Source organism: Cherax quadricarinatus, chromosome 62 (assembly GCF_038502225.1).
Source record: "Cherax quadricarinatus isolate ZL_2023a chromosome 62, ASM3850222v1, whole genome shotgun sequence".
Taxonomy (NCBI): Eukaryota; Metazoa; Arthropoda; class Malacostraca; order Decapoda; family Parastacidae; genus Cherax; species Cherax quadricarinatus.
The window spans coordinates 8,893,756-8,915,684 of record NC_091353.1 but is presented as its reverse complement, the minus strand read 5'-3'; the positions used below and the strand labels follow the sequence as shown (position 1 = coordinate 8,915,684).

At 43.7% G+C, this 21,929-nt stretch overlaps 1 protein-coding gene across 2 annotated transcripts in view; it reads left to right on the top strand.

Moving 5' to 3' along the window:
- Window positions 1-19,083, top strand: part of LOC128687091 (glutamate receptor ionotropic, delta-2-like) — a 43,623-nt gene extending 24,540 nt beyond the window's left edge. The window contains exons 6-7 of one of the 2 annotated variants that reach the window (XM_070098385.1): window positions 16,868-17,020; window positions 18,434-19,083. In XM_070098385.1, coding sequence (XP_069954486.1) covers window positions 16,868-16,969 — 102 coding nt within the window. In that variant the 3' untranslated portion in view covers window positions 16,970-17,020; window positions 18,434-19,083. The remainder of the gene's footprint in view (window positions 1-16,867; window positions 17,021-18,433) is intronic. The other variant, XM_070098386.1, reaches the window with a different exon arrangement.
- Window positions 19,084-21,929: the final 2,846 nt, after the last annotated feature.

Below are 21,929 nucleotides of genomic sequence, written 5' to 3'. Positions count from 1 at the left end.
GGTTTTGGTTCTCGACCTTTACTGCTAAAACTTCCACTACATTATTTGAGGCATTAAGCAGTTCTGTGCAAACAAGTGATTCTGCAATGTACAGGCCAACCCCCCTCCCCCCCTTTTGCCTGTTCACTCTGTCACATCTGTATAGGTTGTAACCTGGGATCCATATTTCGTTGTGCAAGTGATCCTTTATTCCTAACTCGTCTCGCACAACGTACTAAACCTCCTGTCAGTTTGGGTTCAGGAATAATAAAAGCACAAATGATGCTATCATACACATGCTAGAACTAAAATATACCGCTCTCGAGAAGAGAGAAGTCTCGCTGGGAATTTTCATTGATTTATGTAAAGATTTTGATGCAGTCGACCATGAACTGCTGCACACAAAATTGACACACTGTGGTATAAGAGGCCACTCACTCAACTACCTAAGGTTATACCTTAGTAACAGAAGCCATTATGTGTACACAAATGGTGCAAACTCTTCCACTCAACCAATCACAGTAGGAGTCCCACAGGGAAGTGTTCTTGGATCACTCCTCTTTCTCATCTACATCAATGACTTACCGAATGCATCACAGCTACTCAAACCCATATTACGTATTTGCAGATGACACAACATACATCTTCTCCCACCCAAACCCAGTCATACTTGCCAACACTGTCAATGCTGAATTACAGAAAATATCTGCCTGGATGAAGACTAATAAACTTACTCTGAATACTGACAAAACCTATTTCATTCAGTTTGAAAACAGCTGCAAATGTTTCACTTAATATAACTCTAAACGGATCACCTATCACAAGACTCAGACGGAAAATTCCTAGGAATCCACCCTGACAGTAGCCTCAAATTTCAGACACATATACAACAAATTTCCAAGTAAATCTCTAAGACAGTTGGCACACTATCAAAGATACGGTACTGTGTTCCACAATCAGCTCTCCCTGCACTGTATCATTCATTCATCTACCCTTATCTCACATATGGAATCTGTGCATGAGAAACATCATCATCAAATCACCCAAGACCACTAATAACACAGCAAAAGGCTGCAGTCAGAATGATAACAAATTCCCACTCCCAACAGCATACTCCACCAATATTCAAAAGACCATACTTATTCATCTGCCTACTACATACATAGAACAATACATGCAAATATAAACCCTCCACTCTAACTTCTCACCAACCTTAACCTCTTCAAGGGGGGCTTCTTGGCGTGGTGAAGAGGCTCTTGGTCTGAGGAATTAGCCCTGTCGGTCTTCTTCCTCAGACCGAACCTAATTACCCCCCATTCTCCCCTCCCCTATCCCATCCTCCCCTTTTTCCATTCCTCCTCCTCCTCCTCACCCCTCCCTTTTGCCCTTCCTCTTTTTGGCCTTTGGAATTTCTCCCACAGGCGCACTAGTTCCTAGGTAGGGGAAAGGACACCGGGGTCCATCCCATTCCGTTGAGGTTCTTGGCGGTGGCGTAGTTTGCCATGGAATCTGGATTGCCTTGGGATGTCCCGATCCCTCTCCGGTATCCCGGAGTAGCTTTGGGTGTCTTTCGGGCGACGGGTGTATCTCTGGAAGCCACCTTTCGGATTCCGGGGGTGGTGGCCGAAGGAGGTATGCTTTGTGGCGGATATCCGGCCGCCCTCTCTTTTGTCCACCGAGGTAGCTCGGCAGATGTGAGGTTGCTATCCCGGATTGCTGGTTTACTGGCATGAAGGGTAGGGTATGGCACAGTTTCCATGCTGCATCTGCGCTACTAGCAGTGTTGAGGTCCTCTTGGGCGCGGAGGGAGATTTCCGGCCCTTTCATTCCTCCTGGGAACTATTCCTCCCCGCTCCCCCCTTTTTTTCTTTTTTTTTATTTTTATTTTCTTTTCTTCTTTCTTTTTTTTTCTTAAAAACAAAAAGCAAAGGAGTAACCTAACCATGGCAGCCCTAGTCCATGAACCCACTACCCCCGGGCCCCTTCTTGATACCGCACCCCATTCTGACCCTGCTTTGTGTTTAGACCACTCTTCGGACACTCCTGATGCCCCTGTACCTCTTGCTGGTGCTGTTTCCTCACCCGCTTCAGGTACCGGGGCTTCGACTGACTCCTTCGATTTGTCTGAACTCCGCTCTCCTTTGACTATGCTTCCGGCTTCTCCCTCTATGGTATGGCAATTTTCGAATCGCCCACCCATTTCACGCCGGACCAACTCCGGTCCTACTCCTAAACACCAACGTCAATCTCCTGATGATGCTCCTTCGTTACCTTCCCATTCTACTCGGAAAAGACCGACACGTCAAGCGCTCCCTCTCCACGCTCAGTTTCGGACCACACAATGGACCAAATTCTTTACTTTAAGACCGACTTCTTCTTCTGCCTACCTTTCTGACCATAGTATTGGCAAAGCGCTCCTGCATCATGTTGGCAGAGATATTTCATTTCATGCTCTCAAGAGCGGTACGCGCATCATCACTGTCCAGAATGCTACCCAAGCTCATGATCTTTCTCTCCTTTTGAATATCGATACTACTCCTATCACTATTGAAAAACATCTTTCTCTCAATTCTTGTAATGGTACTGTCATTCTGCCCCATACTATAGTCCAACAGAATTTCCAGTCATGTGGCAATGACATTTTTGAACAGCTGGAACTCCAGGATCTCCCAATCCTCAAAGTAGACACTTATGTCCTTCCTGCCCGGGGGCGGGGACGTTACCCTTGCAATGTGGCTCGTTTAACTTTTGACAGCCGAGAACTCCCGTCCTCTGTATATGTCGCGGGACATCGGTTACAAGTTCAAAAGGTGATACCTACACCGCAACAATGTAGAAATTGCTGGCGTTTTGGTCACCCAGCGAAATATTGCAGATCTATGGCCGAATGCCCAGTCTGTGGTGCCAACGACCATTCTAATACATCTTGCAGTCAACCTCCATCTTGCCTTAATTGTAATGAAGCTCACCCTTCATACTCCCACTGTTGCCAGGTCTACTTAAATGAACGTGAAATCCGTTGCCTCAAAGAGGCAGAAGGTCTCCCTTATGCTATGGCAGTTACTCATCTCCGCCTCCAAGGGAGACTACCCCGTGTTTCTTTTCTCGTGTTTCCAGACATCCCCCCGCTTCTGGAGTCCCATCTTCTGCAGCCTCCTCTGTTGTTACCCCTCCCATAGCCACTACGGCATCTAATCCTTTTGCTGTCCTTGGCTCTGACGTCCCGACTACAACTCAGTCTGTTCTCACATCTTCGCGTCCTTCCTCACAAGCCCCAGTATCGACAAGACCTCGTACGACACCTAATACCAATCGCCCCTCTACTTCTCAGAAGTCCAAAAAATCCACATTGCTCAAATCTTCTTTGCCCCTTCCTTCCATTCTTCCACCTCCACACTTTACCTTTCCAGTCTCTGTACCTAGTTCTTCCCCTCTCTCTGGCTCTATTACAAGTGTGGAGATTCACCCTCCTCCTCGTACTATGCCTTCCACCCCCGTCCCCTCCCAAGTTTCTTCCTCTTCTGCCACCTCCCAGGTTTCTGCCTCTTCTGTCCCCCCCCAACACTTCATCTCCAGTCCCTTACACTCTTTCGTCCCCATCTACTTTGGTACAGTCCATTACTGTCCCAATCTTTACTCACCCTCCTCCTTCTATCTCCAATATGGTCTCCCATTCATTTTTGAATTCAGAAACACTTGAAGCCATTTCAGAATATATTGCAGAGACTAAACCTTCAATGGACACTGATTCACTTCCTGTTCCCTCTCTTCCCTCTCCTCCATCTTCACAACCCCATTCATCGCAACGCTCAGTTCCTTCGCTACTTGAACGTCTTCCAATGCCACCACACGTTGACTTTTCTAACCCCTCTAGTCCGTAGGTGCCTTTACCTACAGATTCCTGGTATTTTCTTAATCGCCAGTCATGGCCTATTTACAGTGGAATATCCGAGGCCTCAGTGGTAATCGGGGTGAGCTTCAGATGTTGCTTTCCAGGTTTTCTCCTGTTGGTGCTTGCTTACAAGAACCAAAATTACACTCGGCTGTTTTCCAACCTATCTCAGGCTATAATTTATTGTATTCTTCGGATTCTTTCTCAGATGGGACCTTTAATGAAAGTGCCCTTCTTCTACGCAATGATATTCCGTACTGTCAACTATTTGTCCATACCTCGCTGCATTACACTGCAGCCTGTATCCACTTGAATAAGTGGTTTACACTATGTTCTTTATATCTCTCTCCTTCTCGGGCATTTTCTATCCCAGACTTTGCCTTTCTTGTTTCATCCTTACCACCACCACTTCTGTTACTTAGTGATTTTAATGCCCACCATTTCCTCTGGGGGGGTCTCATTGTGACTCACGTGGCATCCAGTTGGAGGCTTTTCTCGCCTCTCACCCCCTCCATGTTTTAAATACGGGTACTCCCACCCATTTTGATCCTCGTACTCATACTCTCTCTTGCATCGATCTATCAGTCTGCTCTTCCTCCACTGCACTAGACTTCACCTGGTCTGTTCTACCAGACTTACATGACAGCGATCATTTTCCGATCATTCTTACTTCTCCTTCCTATTCACCACCTTTCCATAGCCCTCGCTGGCAATTTGATCGGGCAAATTGGGATCTTTACTCACACCTCACTGCCTTTAGTGAGGTTCCTTCTTCATCCTCCATTGATGAGCTCCTACACATCTTCTCGACGTCAGTTTATACCGCAGCTTCTCATTCTATACCCCAAACCTCAGGCAGGCATTCTCAGAAGTGCGTGCCTTGGTGGTCTCCTGCTTGTGCTCGTGCAGTACGTTTGAAACGTGCTGCATGGGGCAGGTACCGGTACAATAGAACCGCTGAGAGACTTCTTGATTTTAAGCAGAAGCGTGCGATCGCTCGCCGTGTCATCCGTGAAGCTAAATGCACTTGTTGGCGAGACTATGTTTCCACCATCACCTCTGCTTCTTCTATGAATGCAGTCTGGAAAAAAGTGAGGAAATTGAGTGGTAAATACTCTCCTGACCCGGCTCCTGTTCTACGGGTCGCTGGTGTTGATGTAGCAAACCCTCTCGACGTTGCCATTGAACTTGGCACACATCTGGTCCGTATTTCCCGAGGGCTCCATCTATGCCCCTCGTTTCTTTCCTCAAAGTCTGCCAGAGAGTTAGTACCCTTGGACTTTTCTTCTCTCAGAGAAGAACAGTATAATGTGCCTTTTACACTTCAAGAACTGGAGGCAACGCTCTCAGCTTGCCGATCATCGGCAGCTGGGCCTGACGACATTCATATTCGTATTGTAGTGATACTGGTCCTGTGGGGAGCAGCAGCAGGATAATACTGCACCACCTCTAGGGGCCCTTAACAACAACAACAGTTTGGTGTGTGTCATGGGCACCAACACATGGTGTGTGATTCTCTCCTACTTTATCCATTTATCAGCGATGCAGATTACATGGTGAGTTTAAATATGTGGCCTGTAGTTATAACTTTTCTCTTGACATATGCAAGACATCACCATCCCTGTAGAAGCCATTATTAGATGTACTAGTCATTATATTTTGTTGTTGCAGAAGTACTATGAAGATTCTATGTTCAATAAAGCCTAGAGATAAGGCCTGTGTTTCTATCACAACAATTTATTGAACATAGAATCCTGGGCTACCTGGTGGTGATCCTGAGCTAGACTACATCACAACATGGAGCGTTTACTGAAACCTGAGAGGCTAGACTGTGACCCCAGCTTATCAACGGCTGCTCAGGAATGGAAGCACTGGTTTAAGACTTTCGAAAACTTCTTGGGAGCCCTTCCTAAAGAAGATCTAGATAAACTAAGTCTGCTCATCAATTTTGTGTCACCTAAGATATATGAGGCTATTTCTGAGTGTAATACCTACGAAGATGCTATCAAAACCCTCAAGTCTCAGTATATTAAACCTACAAATGAAATCTTTGCACGCTATCGCCTTGCAACTCGCCGCCAGCAGATTGATGAATCCTTAGAGGAATACTTTCAAGCACTGAAAATTTTAGGTAAGGACTGTCACTTCCAAGGAGTGACAGCTGCTCAGTATTGTGAAGAGTCCATCAGGGATGCTTTTATCAGTGGCCTGCAATCTCCAATAATAAGGCAGCGTTTATTGGAGAATAAAACTCTCGACTTAGCCGCTGCCTTTGACCAGGCAAGAGCTCTAGATTCAGCCCAGAAGAATTCTGAAGTATACAGTACCACTCAGCCTTCTCGAGTGGTAAGTGCTGCAATTCCTGACCAAGACTCTTGCAATGAAGTTACTGGGGAACCTGCCTCAGTGACAGCAGCAGCAGGTACGGTGTGTTTCTTTTGTGGTTTTTCAAGACATCCACGTCCAAAGTGTCCTGCTCGTGAAGCAATGTGCCATAAATGCCACAAGAAAGGTCACTTTGCTAAAGTATGTCGTGCTAATGCATCAACAAGAGCTAGTGCCTCCACACATTCCAGTGATCATGCGACTCTAGCAACAGTGACTTCTGCGGCTACTCCAAATTCACTGTCAAAGGCAGTTGTGAAAGTATTCATCAAAGGAACAGAAGTAGATGGTCTTATTGATAGTGGCAGCTCAGAGAGTTTCATAAACCTTGACTTAGTTAAACGGCTCTCCTTGACTCTACATCACTCATCAGGTACCGTTTCCATGGCATCAACGTCTCTCTCTATTCAGACCTTAGGGTTTTGTAAGGTAAATCTCAGAGTTAATGGAAAGGATTATCAAGATGTACATTTAGCTATTCTGCCACAACTGTGCTCTGATGTTATCCTTGGTCAGGACTTTCAGAAGCTGCATGGTAGTGTCACCTTAACATATGGAGGTGAACTGCCTCCTCTTGTTGTCTGTGGACTTAGCACTTTAAGGGTAGACCCACCAAAGCTGTTTGCAAATCTTACCGCGGATTGCCATCCTATATCAGCTAAGTCACGCCGCTATTCTTATGAGGATCGGATGTTCATTGAGAAAGAAACTCAGAGGCTGCTGAAGGAGGGTATTATAGAACCGAGTGATTCCCCTTGGCGTGCACAGGTTGTTGTTGTTAAAGATGGTTATAGGAAACGGAGACTGGCTATCGATTACTCTGAGACAATCAACAAATTTACACTTCTTGATGGGTACCCTCTACCTCGAATTGACGATACAGTGAACAAAATTGCTCAGTACTACGTGTTTAGCACAATTGATCTGCAGAGTGCCTATCATCAAGTCCCTATAAGGAATGAAGATAAACCATACACAGTGTTTCAGGCTAGTGATGGCCTGTATCAGTTTACCAGAGTCCCTTTTGGAGTCACCAATGGGGTAGCCTGCTTCCAACGAATTATGGATTCACTCATTCAGGAAGAGCAACTCATGGGAACTTACGCGTATTTAGATAATGTTACCATTTGTGGCAAGACCCAGGAGGAACATGATGCAAACCTTGATAAGTTTTTGGAAGCCGCCAAGAAGAAAAATATCAGTTACAATGAGGAAAAGTGCACTTTTTCAACTAAAAGGCTTAGCATCCTTGGTTATGTAGTGGAAGGAGGTTCAATATTCCCAGACCCTGAACGACTACGACCTCTACGGGAACTTCCAATGCCTCAAGACAAAAAGTCACTCCGAAGAACTCTTGGTCTCTTTGCTTATTACTCACAATGGATCTACAACTATTCAAGTAAAGTCCGCCCATTGAGTGCTACCACATTTCCTGTGACAAAGGAAGCAGAAGTCGCTTTCCATACTCTCAAACAGGACATTGAAAACTCAGTAGTTCAAGCCATTGATGAGTCCCTACCATTCGAAGTGGAAACGGATGCATCTGACATTGCCATTGCTGCAGTCTTATCTCAGGCAGGACGACCAGTAGCCTTCTTTTCAAGAACTTTTCAAGGATCAGAGAAATGTTATGCTGCTGTAGAAAAGGAAGCCCAGGCCATCATAGAAGCAGTTCGCCACTGGAGGCATTATTTAACTGGTAGACATTTCACCATAAGGACTGACCAACGGTCCGTGATGTATATGTTCGACAAGAGGCACAAAAGTAGGATAAAGAATGACAAGATATTACGCTGGAGGATGGAACTATCGTGTTATGACTTTGATATTCTGTACCGACCGGGTCAAGAGAACATCTCACCTGATGCATTCTCTAGGTCCCACTGTGGAGCAGCATGTCATGATTTGCAATCACTCTCAGCTCTCCACAAGGCTTTGTGTCACCCAGGAGTTACACGCCTGTACCATTTTGTCAAATCAAAGAATATGCCCTACTCAGTGGAAGATGTGCGACAAGTGATCAGAGCATGCAGAGTATGTGCAGAGTGCAAGCCAAACTTTCATCAGCCAGAGAAGACTCATCTCATAAAATCCACCCAGCCTTTCGAAAGATTGAATATAGATTTCAAAGGACCTCTACCAAGCACAAATCAGAATAGGTATTTCCTTAACATAGTAGATGAATATTCAAGGTTTCCCTTTGTATTCCCCTGTGCAAATATGGCTGCTTCAACTGTTATTAGTTGTCTTTCACAGTTGTTCTCTATTTTTGGTATGCCAGCTTATATCCATTCAGACAGGGGATCCTCGTTCATGAGTAACGAACTTCAGGAGTTTTTGGCTAGCAAAGGTATTGCCTGCAGCAGAACAACAAGCTACAACCCTCAAGGCAATGGTCAAGTGGAGCGGTTCAATGGTACTATATGGAAGGCAGTTACAATGACATTAAAGTCGCGCAATCTACCTGTTCAACACTGGCAAACTGTCCTACCTGATGCTCTTCACTCTATTAGATCACTGCTGTGCACAGCTGCTAATGCAACCCCTCATGAAAGACTCCTCAACTATTCACGTCGTTCCTCTACTGGAGCCTCCGTGCCCACTTGGTTATGTCATCCTGGACCCGTTCTCCTGAAGAGTCACTGTAGGATGAACAAGACGGATCCTTTAGTGGAAGAGGTAGAGCTCCTGCAAGCTAATCCACATTATGCCCACATTCGCTACCAAAATGGTGAAGAGACTACAGTATCTACAAGACATTTAGCCCCAGTTGAAATCCCTATTAGTGTGGAATCTCAAGATACACCAATAGATGTGAAAGATGCTTCGTTTTCTCCTGGAAAGCCCCTTGAGACTACCCCTATGGAAATAGAGGATTCTGCTCCAGCAGTTAATCAAACCCCGCTGGAAAATATCGAACCTGGTGAAGAGGCTCAAGGGCTACGAAGGTCGGGACGTGTACGTCGCCCACCTAACAGTTTGGGAGATTACTGTCTCTGATATTTTAGAAGGGGGAGATTGTAGTGATACTGGTCCTGTGGGGAGCAGCAGCAGGATAATACTGCACCACCTCTAGGGGCCCTTAACAACAACAACAGTTTGGTGTGTGTCATGGGCACCAACACATGGTGTGTGATTCTCTCCTACTTTATCCATTTATCAGCGATGCAGATTACATGGTGAGTTTAAATATGTGGCCTGTAGTTATAACTTTTCTCTTGACATATGCAAGACATCACCATCCCTGTAGAAGCCATTATTAGATGTACTAGTCATTATATTTTGTTGTTGCAGAAGTACTATGAAGATTCTATGTTCAATAAAGCTTAGAGATAAGGCCTGTGTTTCTATCACAACATGTTACAACATTTACATCGGTCAGCCCTTGTAGTCCTCTTACACCTCTTCAATCTTATTTGGGCACAAGGAGTTCTTCCCCAGCTGTGGAAATCTGCCATTGTTCTCCCTTTCCGCAAACCGGGTACTACAGGACATGATGCCTCCCACTATCGCCCCATCGCTCTTACTAGTGCAGTTTGCAAAGTGATGGAACGTCTCGTAAATCGACGTTTAATGTGGTATTTAGAGACACACAACAGTCTCTCCGCTAGTCAATATGGCTTTCGTAAGGGTCGTTCTACCATAGACCCCTTACTACGCTTGGATACGTATGTTCGTAATGCCTTTGCGAATAATCACTCAGTTATTGCCATATTTTTTGACCTTGAGAAGGCATATGACACAACTTGGAGGTATAATATTTTGGCCCAGGCCCATTCCTTAGGCCTCTGAGGCAATCTACCATCCTTCCTTAAGAACTTTTTAACTGACAGACATTTCCGTGTTCGAGTCAATAATGTTCTTTCCCCGGACTTCGTCCAAGCTGAAGGTGTCCCTCAGGGATGTGTTCTAAGCACAACACTTTTTCTCCTTGCTATAAATGATTTGGCCTCTGTTCTTCCACCCAGTATTTGGTCATCACTCTATGTTGATGACTTTGCTATTGCTTGTGCAGGCGCTGACTGTCACCTATTGCAGTTTCTCTCCAGCATGCGGTCGACCGTGTTTCCACTTGGGCCACCACGCATGGGTTTAAATTTTCAAGTACCAAAACTCACCAAATTACTTTCACTAGACGCTCTGTTATCTCCGATCATCCTTTGTATCTCTATGGCTCCCGTATCCCCGAACGTGATACAGTCAGGTTTCTAGGCCTTCTCTTTGACCGTCGGTTATCCTGGAAACCTCACATTACTTCTCTGAAGGCAACTTGTCACAGCCAGCTAAACCTTCTTAAAACCCTTGCTCATCTTTCCTGGGGAGCTGATCGTCGAACTCTGCTTCGCCTACATTCAGCCCTCGTTTTATCGAAACTCGATTATGGTGACCAGATTTATTCCGCGGCCTCTCCTGCTACTCTCTCTAGCCTTAACTCTATCCATCACCAAGGATTACGTTTGTGCCTTGGTGCTTTTCACTCTTCCCCTGTTGAGAGCCTCTATACAGAAGCAAATGTTCCATCCTTGTCTGATCGCCGTGATGCCCATTGCCTTCGCTACTATGTACGCTTTCACGATCTACACAACCCTTCCATTTATAGAATGGTCACCGATATTAGTAGACATTCTTTATTCGTTCGCCGCCCCTGTTTGCTCCGTCCCTTTTCTCTTCACCTACATTCACTCTTGTCTTCCCTTCAGTTACCACCTTTATATGTTCATGTAGCATCTCACTTTTCCCTACCCCCCTGGGAAGTTCCAGCTGTTCGGGTCTGTTCTTTCTCACTCCCTTGCTCGAAAGCTCAACTGCCTACGGTGGCTTCCCGCTCTCTTTTTCTTGATCACTTCCACTCCCATTCTCATGCCACCGCTGTGTACACAGATGGCTCTAAGTCTTCAGACGGCGTCGGATTCGCAGCAGTGTTTCCGGACAGCGTCGTGCGGGGGCATTTGCTATCTTCAGCTAGCATTTTTACTGCTGAACTGTATGCCATTCTTGCAGCACTTATTCGTATCGCATCTATGCCTGTGTCATCATTTGTAGTAGTCTCAGACTCCCTTAGTGCTCTACAGGCTATACGAAAATTTGATACATCTCATCCCCTAGTTCTCCGTATCCAACTTTGGCTACGCCATGTCTCTACCAAACATAAAGATATTGTTTTTTGTTGGGTCCCTGGTCATGTCGACGTACAGGGCAATGAACAGGCAGACACTGCTGCGCGGTCAGCAGTACATGACCTACCAATTTCCTATCGAGGTGTTCCATTTCTGGACTATTTTGTTGCAATAGCTACCCACCTTCGCACCCGTTGGCAACAACGTTGGTCAACTCTGCTCGGTAACAAACTTCATTCTATTAAACCGAGGATAGGTTACTGGCCGTCTTCTTGTCATCAGTGCCGAGGTTGGGAGACCACTCTCTCCCACCTTCGCATTGGCCACACTCGTCTTACTCATGGGTATCTCATGGAGAGGCACCCTGTTCCTCTCTGTGAGCAGTGTCAAGTTCCAGTATCGATTAGCCACATTCTGTTAGACTGCCCTCTCTATCAACGAGCACGCAGAATTTACCTCCAACGTCGTCTTCGTTCTACTACTCTCTCTTTACCTTCCCTTCTTGCTGATGGACCCTCCTTTAATCCTGACTCTCTCATTGACTTCTTGACAACGACTGATTTACTCCACAAACTCTGATGATACTTTTCGCACTCCCCTCAGCCCTTTCTAGTTCAGTCTCTTGCTGCCCTTTACCCTTTCACCATCCACTACCCCGCTGTTATCCGTAACCTATTACTCATCCAACTCCCTTTTGCCACCTGATGCCCTCGCTTCCTTCCTGCCCTGCAGCACTGTATAGCCCTTGTGGCTTGGCGCTTCTTTTTGATTATAATAATAATAATCACCAACCTTAACAGGACACACGACCAGAACACAAAACACAGATCTCTTTTTGATGTACCCCATATCGATATCACACTATGTAAAAACTCTATGCACATAAAGGGCCCCAAAATTTGGAATTCATTACCAGAAAATACTAAAGAAACCCAGTCTGAAATTCAATTTAAGACTCTTGTCAAAAGCCACTTACTCACCCTAGACTAAATACTCAATATTTAACTTGACCAATAAATTACCTAAATCTTAAAACTTCAAGACTAGATGAGCAAGTTCATACATTGACTAATACTACATAGTGATATAAATACCTACCCAAAAACAGTATTGTTAGTTAGTTTAATATGTTTATTATGCACCCCATACCCATCCTGTGGGCGGTAGTCAAAAGATTACAGAGGTACATAATTGGTCCAGGGACTGGACTCCAAAGTTTTGATAGCTGAGCAAGTTACAGAGGTAATGAATTCACAATTTACAAAGGTAATGAACTCACAAATTACAAAGGTAATGAACTCCGGGTAGGTCTAGTCACAATCGTGACAAGTTACAAAGGTATTTACAGATTACAGAGGTACGTAATGGATCCAGGGACTGGGCCCCAAAGTTTGGATGGCTGAACTAGTAGCATTCTCATACTATAAACTACTTTTAGCAAATCACAATGTTATATTCCCATAATATAATTACAATAATTACTTTGGAATCTGTTGTCCATTGTCAACAGGAATGTAATTGAATCATGCTTCATAACAAGCAGTTTTAAAAATATGAATATATCCTTTGGTTTATATAAATTAGATTCATTTATAACTAATAGAACTATTGTACAACTATGATAAATTTCTTTAATTAATGTTGAGTAGTCAACAAGCCATTAGATTGTCAGCTCATAATGCCTAAGCATAATAGAGGATCTCCTTGCACTGCAACCCATTATTGTAAATACAGTGTATGTACTTGTAAAGAAAGAAATAAACTTGAATTATGTACACTTGGAAAATCCTAGAGGGCCTAGTTCAAAATATGAAATTGGAAATCACTCCCTACGAAGCAAAAGACTGCAGGAGATGTAACATCCCCTAGTGAAAAGCAGGGGCACCATGAGTATGCTAAGAGACAGTGTCATGGGCCCAAGACTGTTCAACTGCCTCCCAGCACACATAAAGGGGATGTCCAATAGACCCCTGGCTGTCTTCAAGAAGATGCTGGACAAGCACTTAGTCAGTATGTGATCAGCTGGGCTGAGGTTCATACATTGGTTCACGTGTGACCAGCAGTAACAGCCTGGTTGATCAGGTCCTGATCCACTGCGAGGCCTGGTCATGGACAGGACTGCAGGGGTGTTGACCCTCGAAACACCGTTCAGGTAGACTCGCCCTCCAGGTAGATCTGTATAAACTGGTGTGCATCTTTGCGACTTTCCCAGTTAATTCTGTAGCACATGATATACTTAAGGAACAGCAGTAGTGACAGTAAAAAATGATATAGCTGTTATGTCTATAAATTCGGTAAGAACCACGAATCTCAATGTTGAAACTTGACATTATACCCAAGATGGTTACAGTCAATAACAAAAGATTCATCACACTGACCAGCTGGGCTGTGACTCGTACGTTGGTTTGCATGCAGCCAGCAGTAACAGCCTGGTTGATCAGGCTCTGATCCACCTGGATTATTATTATAATCAAAAAAGAAGCGCTAAGCCACAAGGACTATACAGCGTGATCCACCAGGAGGCCTGGTCACAGACCGGGCCGCGGGGGCGTTGACCCCCAGAACTCTCTCCAGATAAACTCCAGGTAAACTACTATGACCTTTCAGTTACTCTGAACCTCATATTTGAGAGTAGAATGTTTTTTCTATATAATACAGTATGGCCAAAGATAGATATTATTTTGATAATGTATATATTGATGTACGTAATTTCATGTACTCATTCCTCTTATTCTTTGATATGGATATGTGTTTTCTCTGAAGTGCAGGTCAAAGAATCTATAGAAACAATTGTAATAAGCTCAGACTATGTTATAATGAGAGACTGAGGATCATGGTTAGAATCCCCGTTCATTCTCCCATTTAAATTATTATAATAAAAAAGAAGCACTAAACCCACTAAGGTCATACAGCACTGCAGGGCAGGGGGTGTTGCTGGAGCAGAAAATAGCCAAGAGTACTAAAGGAAGTATGTATTATCAAAGTTTGTGTTTATTTAAAACAGGTGGTAGTTGAGTCCTGAAACTTTTAGGCCAGTGTGTTAACCACTGCTTCAGATATTTCATCGAATTAGGTACTATACTGTATTTCTATACACTATAGGGAGGTTAGCATAGGCCACCACAAATGCAGGATTTTACAGATGAATCACACATTTACCATGGATTCAGGCTCTCACTCTCTCTCCCTTCTGTGATTTGTTTGAAATTGCTATTACGATTTCATAAATATTTTTGTTGCACCACGATGCAGTGTTTGTACAGAGATGGGTGACATTTAGGTGTGCATGAAGAAAGTCCCTTAGTATGCACAGCATGTCAGGCAAACTAAAGCCTAACTTAAGACTAAAATGGCAGTAATGAATTGATTGCTTATATAGCAGGTTAGGTTCCAGGCTACTGTAGGGCCCTGCTTGTACAGTAGGTTAGGTTCTGGGTTACTGTCTTAGCCCTTCTTTTTGATTATAATAATAATCTGGGTTACTGTAGGGCCCTACTTATACAGCAGGTTAGGTTGTGGGCTACTGTAGGGCCCTTCTTATACAGCAGGTTAGGTTCTGGGCTACTGTAGGCCTTTCTTATATAGCAGGTTAGGTTCTGGGCTACTGTAGGGCCCTTCTTATTCAGCAAGTTAGGTTCTGGGCTACTGTAGGGCCCTTCTTATAAAGCAGGTTAGGTTCTGGGCTACTGTAGGGCCCTACTTATACAGCAGGTTAGGTTCTGGGCTACTGTAGGGCCCTACTTATACAGCAGGTTATGTTTTGGGCTACTGTAGGGCCCTACTTATACAGCAGGTTAGGTTCTGGGCTACTGTAGGGCCCTACTTATATAGCAGGTTAGGTTCTGGGTTACTGTAGGGCCCTACTTATACAGCAGGTTAGGTTATGGGCTACTGTAGGGCCCTTCTTATACAGCAGGTTAGGTTCTGGGCTACTGTAGGGCCCTTCTTTTACAGCAGGTTAGGTTCTGGGCTACTGTAGGGCCCTTCTTATACAGCAGGTTAGGTTCTGGGCTACTGTAGGGCCCTTCTTATACAGCAGGTTAGGTTCTGGGCTACTGTAGGGCCCTTCTTATACAGCAGGTTAGGTTCTGGGCTACTGTAGGGCCCTTCTTATACAGCAGGTTAAGTTCTGGGCTACTGTAGGGCCCTTCTTATACAGCAGGTTAGGTTCTGGGTTACTGTAGGGCCCTTCTTATACAGCAGGTTAGGTTCTGGGCTACTGTAGGGCCCTTCTTATACAGCAGGTTAGGTTCTGGGCTACTGTAGGGCCCTACTTATACAGGTTAGGTTCTGGGCTACTGTAGGGCCCTACTTATGCAGCAGGTTAGGTTCTGGGCTACATATGGAATTTGTGCATGGGGATCAACAACATCCAATCACCTAAAACCCCTAATAACCCAGCAAAAGGCAGCAGTAAGAATGATAACAAATTCCCACTCCCGCCAGCATACTCCACCAATTTTCAAAAGTCTGAATCTGCTTACCATTAAGAACATTCATACTTATTCATGTGCCTACTACATACACAGAACAATACACACAAATATAAACCCCCCACTCAAACTTCTCCTTACCAACCTAAACAGGACACATGACCACAACACAAGACACAGATCTCCTTTTGATATACCTCGTGTCCATATCACACTGTGTAAAAACTCTATGCACATAAAGGGCCCCAAAATATGGAATTCATTACCAGAAGATATTAAAGTAACCCACTCTGAAAATCAATTTAAGACTCTTCTCAAAAGCCACTTAATCACCCTAGACTAAATGCTAAATACTCAGTATACACTTACTCACCTATGTACTCCCACATCATAACTGAAACAATCACATTGAACCTTTCATCCATTGTTGACAGGAATATAACTGAATCATTGTTTTTCACAAAAGCATTTTAGAATATAAATATACCTTTGTATTATACAAATTTTGATTCATTTATAATTAATATTCTACTGTACAACTATGAAATAATAACTTTCCTACTGTACAACTATGATATACTACTCCTTAGTATTAAGTAGAATGTAAGCCAATAATGTTAAGTTGGACCATAATACCTAGGCATAATAGAGACTCTCTTTGTATTGCAACCCACTATTGTATATACTATTGTATGTACTGTTTGCAAAGACATTAAATAAATAAATAAATAAACTGCTGTAGGGGGAAAGTTGCTGTAAAATAAAACACAGCCTTTTTCATTTCAAAATACATATAAAAGCCTGGTAACATGTTTACACTATCATACATTAAGTGAGCAATGTAGCTAGGCCTAAAAAATACATATACAATACACATGTTACTTACCTTAAAATATTTTTGTCCTGAGCTTTTAGTGATTGGTTAATATATTTATTGTAGGAAGTCTGAATAAACGAAGAATGGTTATAGTTGACAACTCGTGTGCTAGCGAAACACTAAGTGAAGCACTGTCAAGTGCGGCCTTTCTATGCATTTATTTCATTGTGGCATTGTTGTACAGGCGGCATTCTTCGTGTTGTTAATGGGCTTCCTGTTAGCTGTGTTGGCACTGGGCACGGAGTCGGTAGTAAGCAAGCTGTGGGGCTTCAAGACCTTCGCCTGAGAACACATCAGTCTTAACACTGCCTTCCCCAGCAAGTCCATTTTTATTAAGGTTTGTTATACAAGTTGAGATTATTATTATTGTTATTAGAATCAAGGGGAAGCGCTAAACCCGTAGGATTATACAGCGCTTATGGGGGGGATGGAAGGTATTCAGGGTTAATTCAGGTAACTGGAGCACAGATCCAGTTCCCTAGATCAAATACAAGTTGAGAGAATATACAGAGGTGTATATCTAATATATGCATTATTATTATTATAATCAAGGGGGGAAGCGCTAAACCCTAATATATGCAGTGAGGTGTATATCTCTTGTGTATATCCACTGAAAGTTTTCTTTGATCACCATTTACTTATTTTTGACTTAACATCTTTAATATGCACCCCATACCCACCCCTTGGGCGTACGATCCTCGAGTAGTCGATAGGCTTAAAACTCATTTAACCAGCTAAGTTGGAGGAAATCTGATTGGATCCATGGAAAGGGAAGTTAGATCTGATCCCTTGGATCATGAGCTCCTGGCCTCTGGTGATATGCTAGGCACTAGGCTCACCCCTAGGTCTTTCTCTGAGCTCAGTGTGTGGCCTCTGTCTCCAGAGTTTATATTCCATGTCTCATCTTCTGTCCCCTTCTCCAGTCTCCATAGCCTTACAATTGCTGGTTTTGAAATCAAACAGCCATTTATTTGACCACTTTTTGAGTTTGTCTAGATACATTTGCAGTCTTTCCCAGTTTTCATCTGCTTGTATCCTCCTTATGTCTAAATGTGAATGTACTCATGTGCATACTTATAATACATGAATGCATAACAGATTAAATTAACCCAAAGATACAATGATCATTCTGTAATGAATGATTGGCAATTCCCGTCAAGATGTGTCGGTAAACTCAAGGGGTGTTCAGTGTCCGTCATTTTCAAGATTGTTTTCATGCTTGTATCACAGAAACCAGTTCACCCATGAAAGGTGACAGTAGACCATAGAAATGAAAAAAAATATTTAAAATTAGCTTTACATTTAATATTTGTTGCAGATTTTATTTTTTATTTTAGTAACACATTGGCCATTTCCCACCGAGGTAGGGTGACCCCCCCCCCCTCAAAATTCATCATGATTCATTCCATTGTCTTGCTAGAGGCATGCCTACACTACAGCTCAAAAACTGCAACATTAACATCCCTCCTTCAGAGTGTAGGCATTGTACTTCCCACCTCCAGGACTTGAGTCCGGCTAACAGCTTTCCCCGAATACATTCCTGTATGTAAATGGCTAACTGGCTAAAGGTAATTGCACAAAAATAGCCACCTATACAGTCTAGCAAATTACTCTCATATCACACATGATCATGCCTTAAAACGAATTACTTATTATTATTATTATTATAATCAAGGGGGAAGCGCTAAACACCTCTTTCTAAACATAATTCAGTTTAAGGTCCAAGAATTATTTTCCCATTACCTTGCAGGATGGATATATCATCAGTGTTGGTCCGGATTTCAACACTTCTAGTGACTCCTTGAAGACTGGTTCCACGTCTGCATTTTATATATAGTATATGACAAGGTTCCTGTCTATTCTGACATGTATGTCAAAGGAACACAGGTTTGACTTAGGTAGGCAGAGAATAAAAACAAACAAACAACGTGATTGGAATAAACAAATAACCCACATGTAGGAGACAACTTATGACTTATGGGCCGACTTGGACCATTTCGTCTAAGTCGGACCGAAACATCATAAGTTTGTCTCTCATGTGTAGGTTGTGGATTAAGAGACAAATAGGCAAGTGTTTCTAGACCTGGAGTGTAGCTCCAGTTCTGTAAATCAAGTTCTCCATTAGCATCAAGGTACCACCTTTTTTCTTGGAGGGCCCAGTTGACCTAGCAGTAGGGCAGAACTCAGGTGGTGGTTGCAGTCTGGAATGTGCCAAGATAATTTAAAATTATCTATATATGAACTCGCCTCGAAAGGGACACCATGATGCTGGCTGAGGGTTTGTATTTCAAGAAATTGGAGTTACCCTTCCCTTGGATCAAGCCTAAGTACCTCCATTCCCTGGGTGCTGTATAAACTTCCTGGGTTTAAAACTTCAGTATAATAAAATAATAATAGCAATTGTATATTTGCCCTATTGAGTGTGATATCACTTATATATTGTATAGGCCTGGTCATGGACCAGGCAATGGGGGGCATTGACCCTAGGAACACCCTCCAGGGAAATGACAAAGATTTAATAGCTCTGTAAATATTAAACCAAAAGAATAATGGAGAAAGAAAAAAATCAGAATTTTTCAGTTTATTACCTCTATGGTAAAAGAAGACATTCAGCAAGACGAACTTGTACCTGCTAATTTTTATATTCCCAGGAAAGTGTTCAGCTCATAGGTTATACAGTGCCTGGGGAATGGGTTATAATAAATCAGGGTGACGCTTGTAGGTTTAGTGCTTAGTTATGATCGTAAGCCCCTCAAGGAAGGTTCTTTGATGTTGGTGAGGGGCTCTTGATTTAGGGAATTGGATCTGTGCTCCAGTTCCCCGAATTAAGCCTGAATGCCTTCCACATCCCCCCCCCCCAGGCGCTGTATAATCCTCCGGGTTTAGCGCTTCCCCTTTATTATAATAATAATATGATCGTAATAATAATAACCTGGTTTAATAATAATACTGTATATCTTTATTTCTGCAAGTACATGTGCAGGGTATACAGACCATAGCTGATGTCAGTGACATACTACTCTATAGATTATTATTATAATCAAAAAGAAGCGCTAAGCCACAAGGACTATACAGCGCTGCAGGGCAGGAAGGAAGCGAGGGCATCAGGTGGCAAAAGGGAGATGGATGAGTAATAGGTTACGGATAACAGCGGAGCAGTGGATGGTGAAAGGGTAAAGGGCAGCAAGAGACTGAACTAGAAAGGGCTGAGGGGAGTGCGAAAAGTATCATCAGAGTTTGTGGAGTAAATCAGTCGTTGTCAAGAAGTCAATGAGAGAGTCAGGATTAAAGGAGGGTCCATCAGCAAGAAGGGAAGGTAAAGAGAGAGTAGTAGAATGAAGACGACGGAGGTAAATTCTGCGTGCTCGTTGATAGAGAGGGCAGTCTAACAGAATGTGGCTAATCGATACTGGAACTTGACACTGCTCACAGAGGGAACAGGGTGCCTCTCCATGAGATACCCATGAGTAAGACGAGTGTGACCAATGCGAAGGCGAGAGAGAGTGGTCTCCCAACCTCGGCACTGATGACAAGAAGACGGCCAGTAACCTATGCTCGGTTTAATAGAATGAAGTTTGTTACCGAGCAGAGTTGACCAACGGGTGCGAAGGTGGGTAGCTATTGCAGCAAAATAGTCCAGAAATGGAACACCTCGATAGGAAATTGGTAGGTCATATACTGCTGACCGCGCAGCAGTGTCTGCCTGTTCATTGCCCTGTACGTCGACATGACCAGGGACCCAACAAAAAACAATATCTTTGTTTGGTAGAGATACGGCGTAGCCAAAGTTGGATACGGAGAACGAGGGGATGAGATGTATCAAATTTTCGTATAGCCTGTAGAGCACTAAGGGAGTCTGAGACTACTACAAATGATGACACAGGCATAGATGCGATACGAATAAGTGCTGCAAGAATGGCATACAGTTCAGCAGTAAAAATGCTAGCTGAAGATAGTAAATGCCCTCGTACGACGCTGTCCGGAAACACTGCTGCGAATCCGACGCCGTCTGAAGACTTAGAGCCATCTGTGTACACAGCGGTGGCATGAGAATGGGAGTGGAAGTGATCAAGAAAAAGAGAGCGGGAAGCCACCGTAGGCAGTTGAGCTTTCGAGCAAGGGAGTGAGAAAGAACAGACCCGAACAGCTGGAACTTCCCAGGGGGGTAGGGAAAAGTGAGATGCTACATGAACATATAAAGGTGGTAACTGAAGGGAAGACAAGAGTGAATGTAGGCGAAGAGAAAAGGGATGGAGCAAACAGGGGCGGCGAACGAATAAAGAATGTCTACTAATATCGGTGACCATTCTATAAATGGAAGGATTGTGTAGATCGTGAGAGCGTACATAGTAGCGAAGGCAATGGGCATCACGGCGATCAGACAAGGATGGAACATTTGCTTCTGTATAGAGGCTCTCAACAGGGGAAGAGCGAAAAGCACCAAGGCACAAACGTAAGCCTTGGTGATGGATAGAGTTAAGGCTAGAGACTGTAGCAGGAGAGGCCGCGGAATAAATCTGGTCACCATAATCGAGTTTCGATAAAACAAGGGCTGAATGTAGGTGAAGCAGAGTTCGACGATCAGCTCCCCAGGAAAGATGAGCAAGGGTTTTAAGAAGGTTTAGCCGGCTGTGACAAGTTGCCTTCAGAGAGGTAATGTGAGGTTTCCAGGATAACCGACGGTCAAAGAGAAGGCCTAGAAACCTGACTATCACGTTCGGGGATACGGGAGCCATAGAGATACAAAGGATGATCGGAGATAACAGAGCGTCTGGTGAAAGTAATTTGGTGAGTTTTGGTACTTGAAAATTTAAACCCATGTGTGGTGGCCCAAGTGGAAACACGGTCGACCGCATGCTGGAGAGAAACTGCAATAAGGCGAGAGTTAGCACCTGCACAAGCAATAGCGAAGTCATCAACATAGAGTGATGACCAAATATTGGGTGGAAGAACAGAGGCCAAATCATTTATAGCAAGGAGAAAAAGTGTTGTGCTTAGAACACATCCCTGAGGGACACCTTCAGCTTGGACGAAGTCCGGGGAAAGAACATTATTGACTCGAACACGGAAATGTCTGTCAGTTAAAAAGTTCTTAAGGAAGGATGGTAGATTGCCTCGGAGGCCTAAGGAATGGGCCTGGGCCAAAATATTATACCTCCAAGTTGTGTCATATGCCTTCTCAAGGTAAAAAAATATGGCAATAACTGAGTGATTATTCGCAAAGGCATTACGAACATACGTATCCA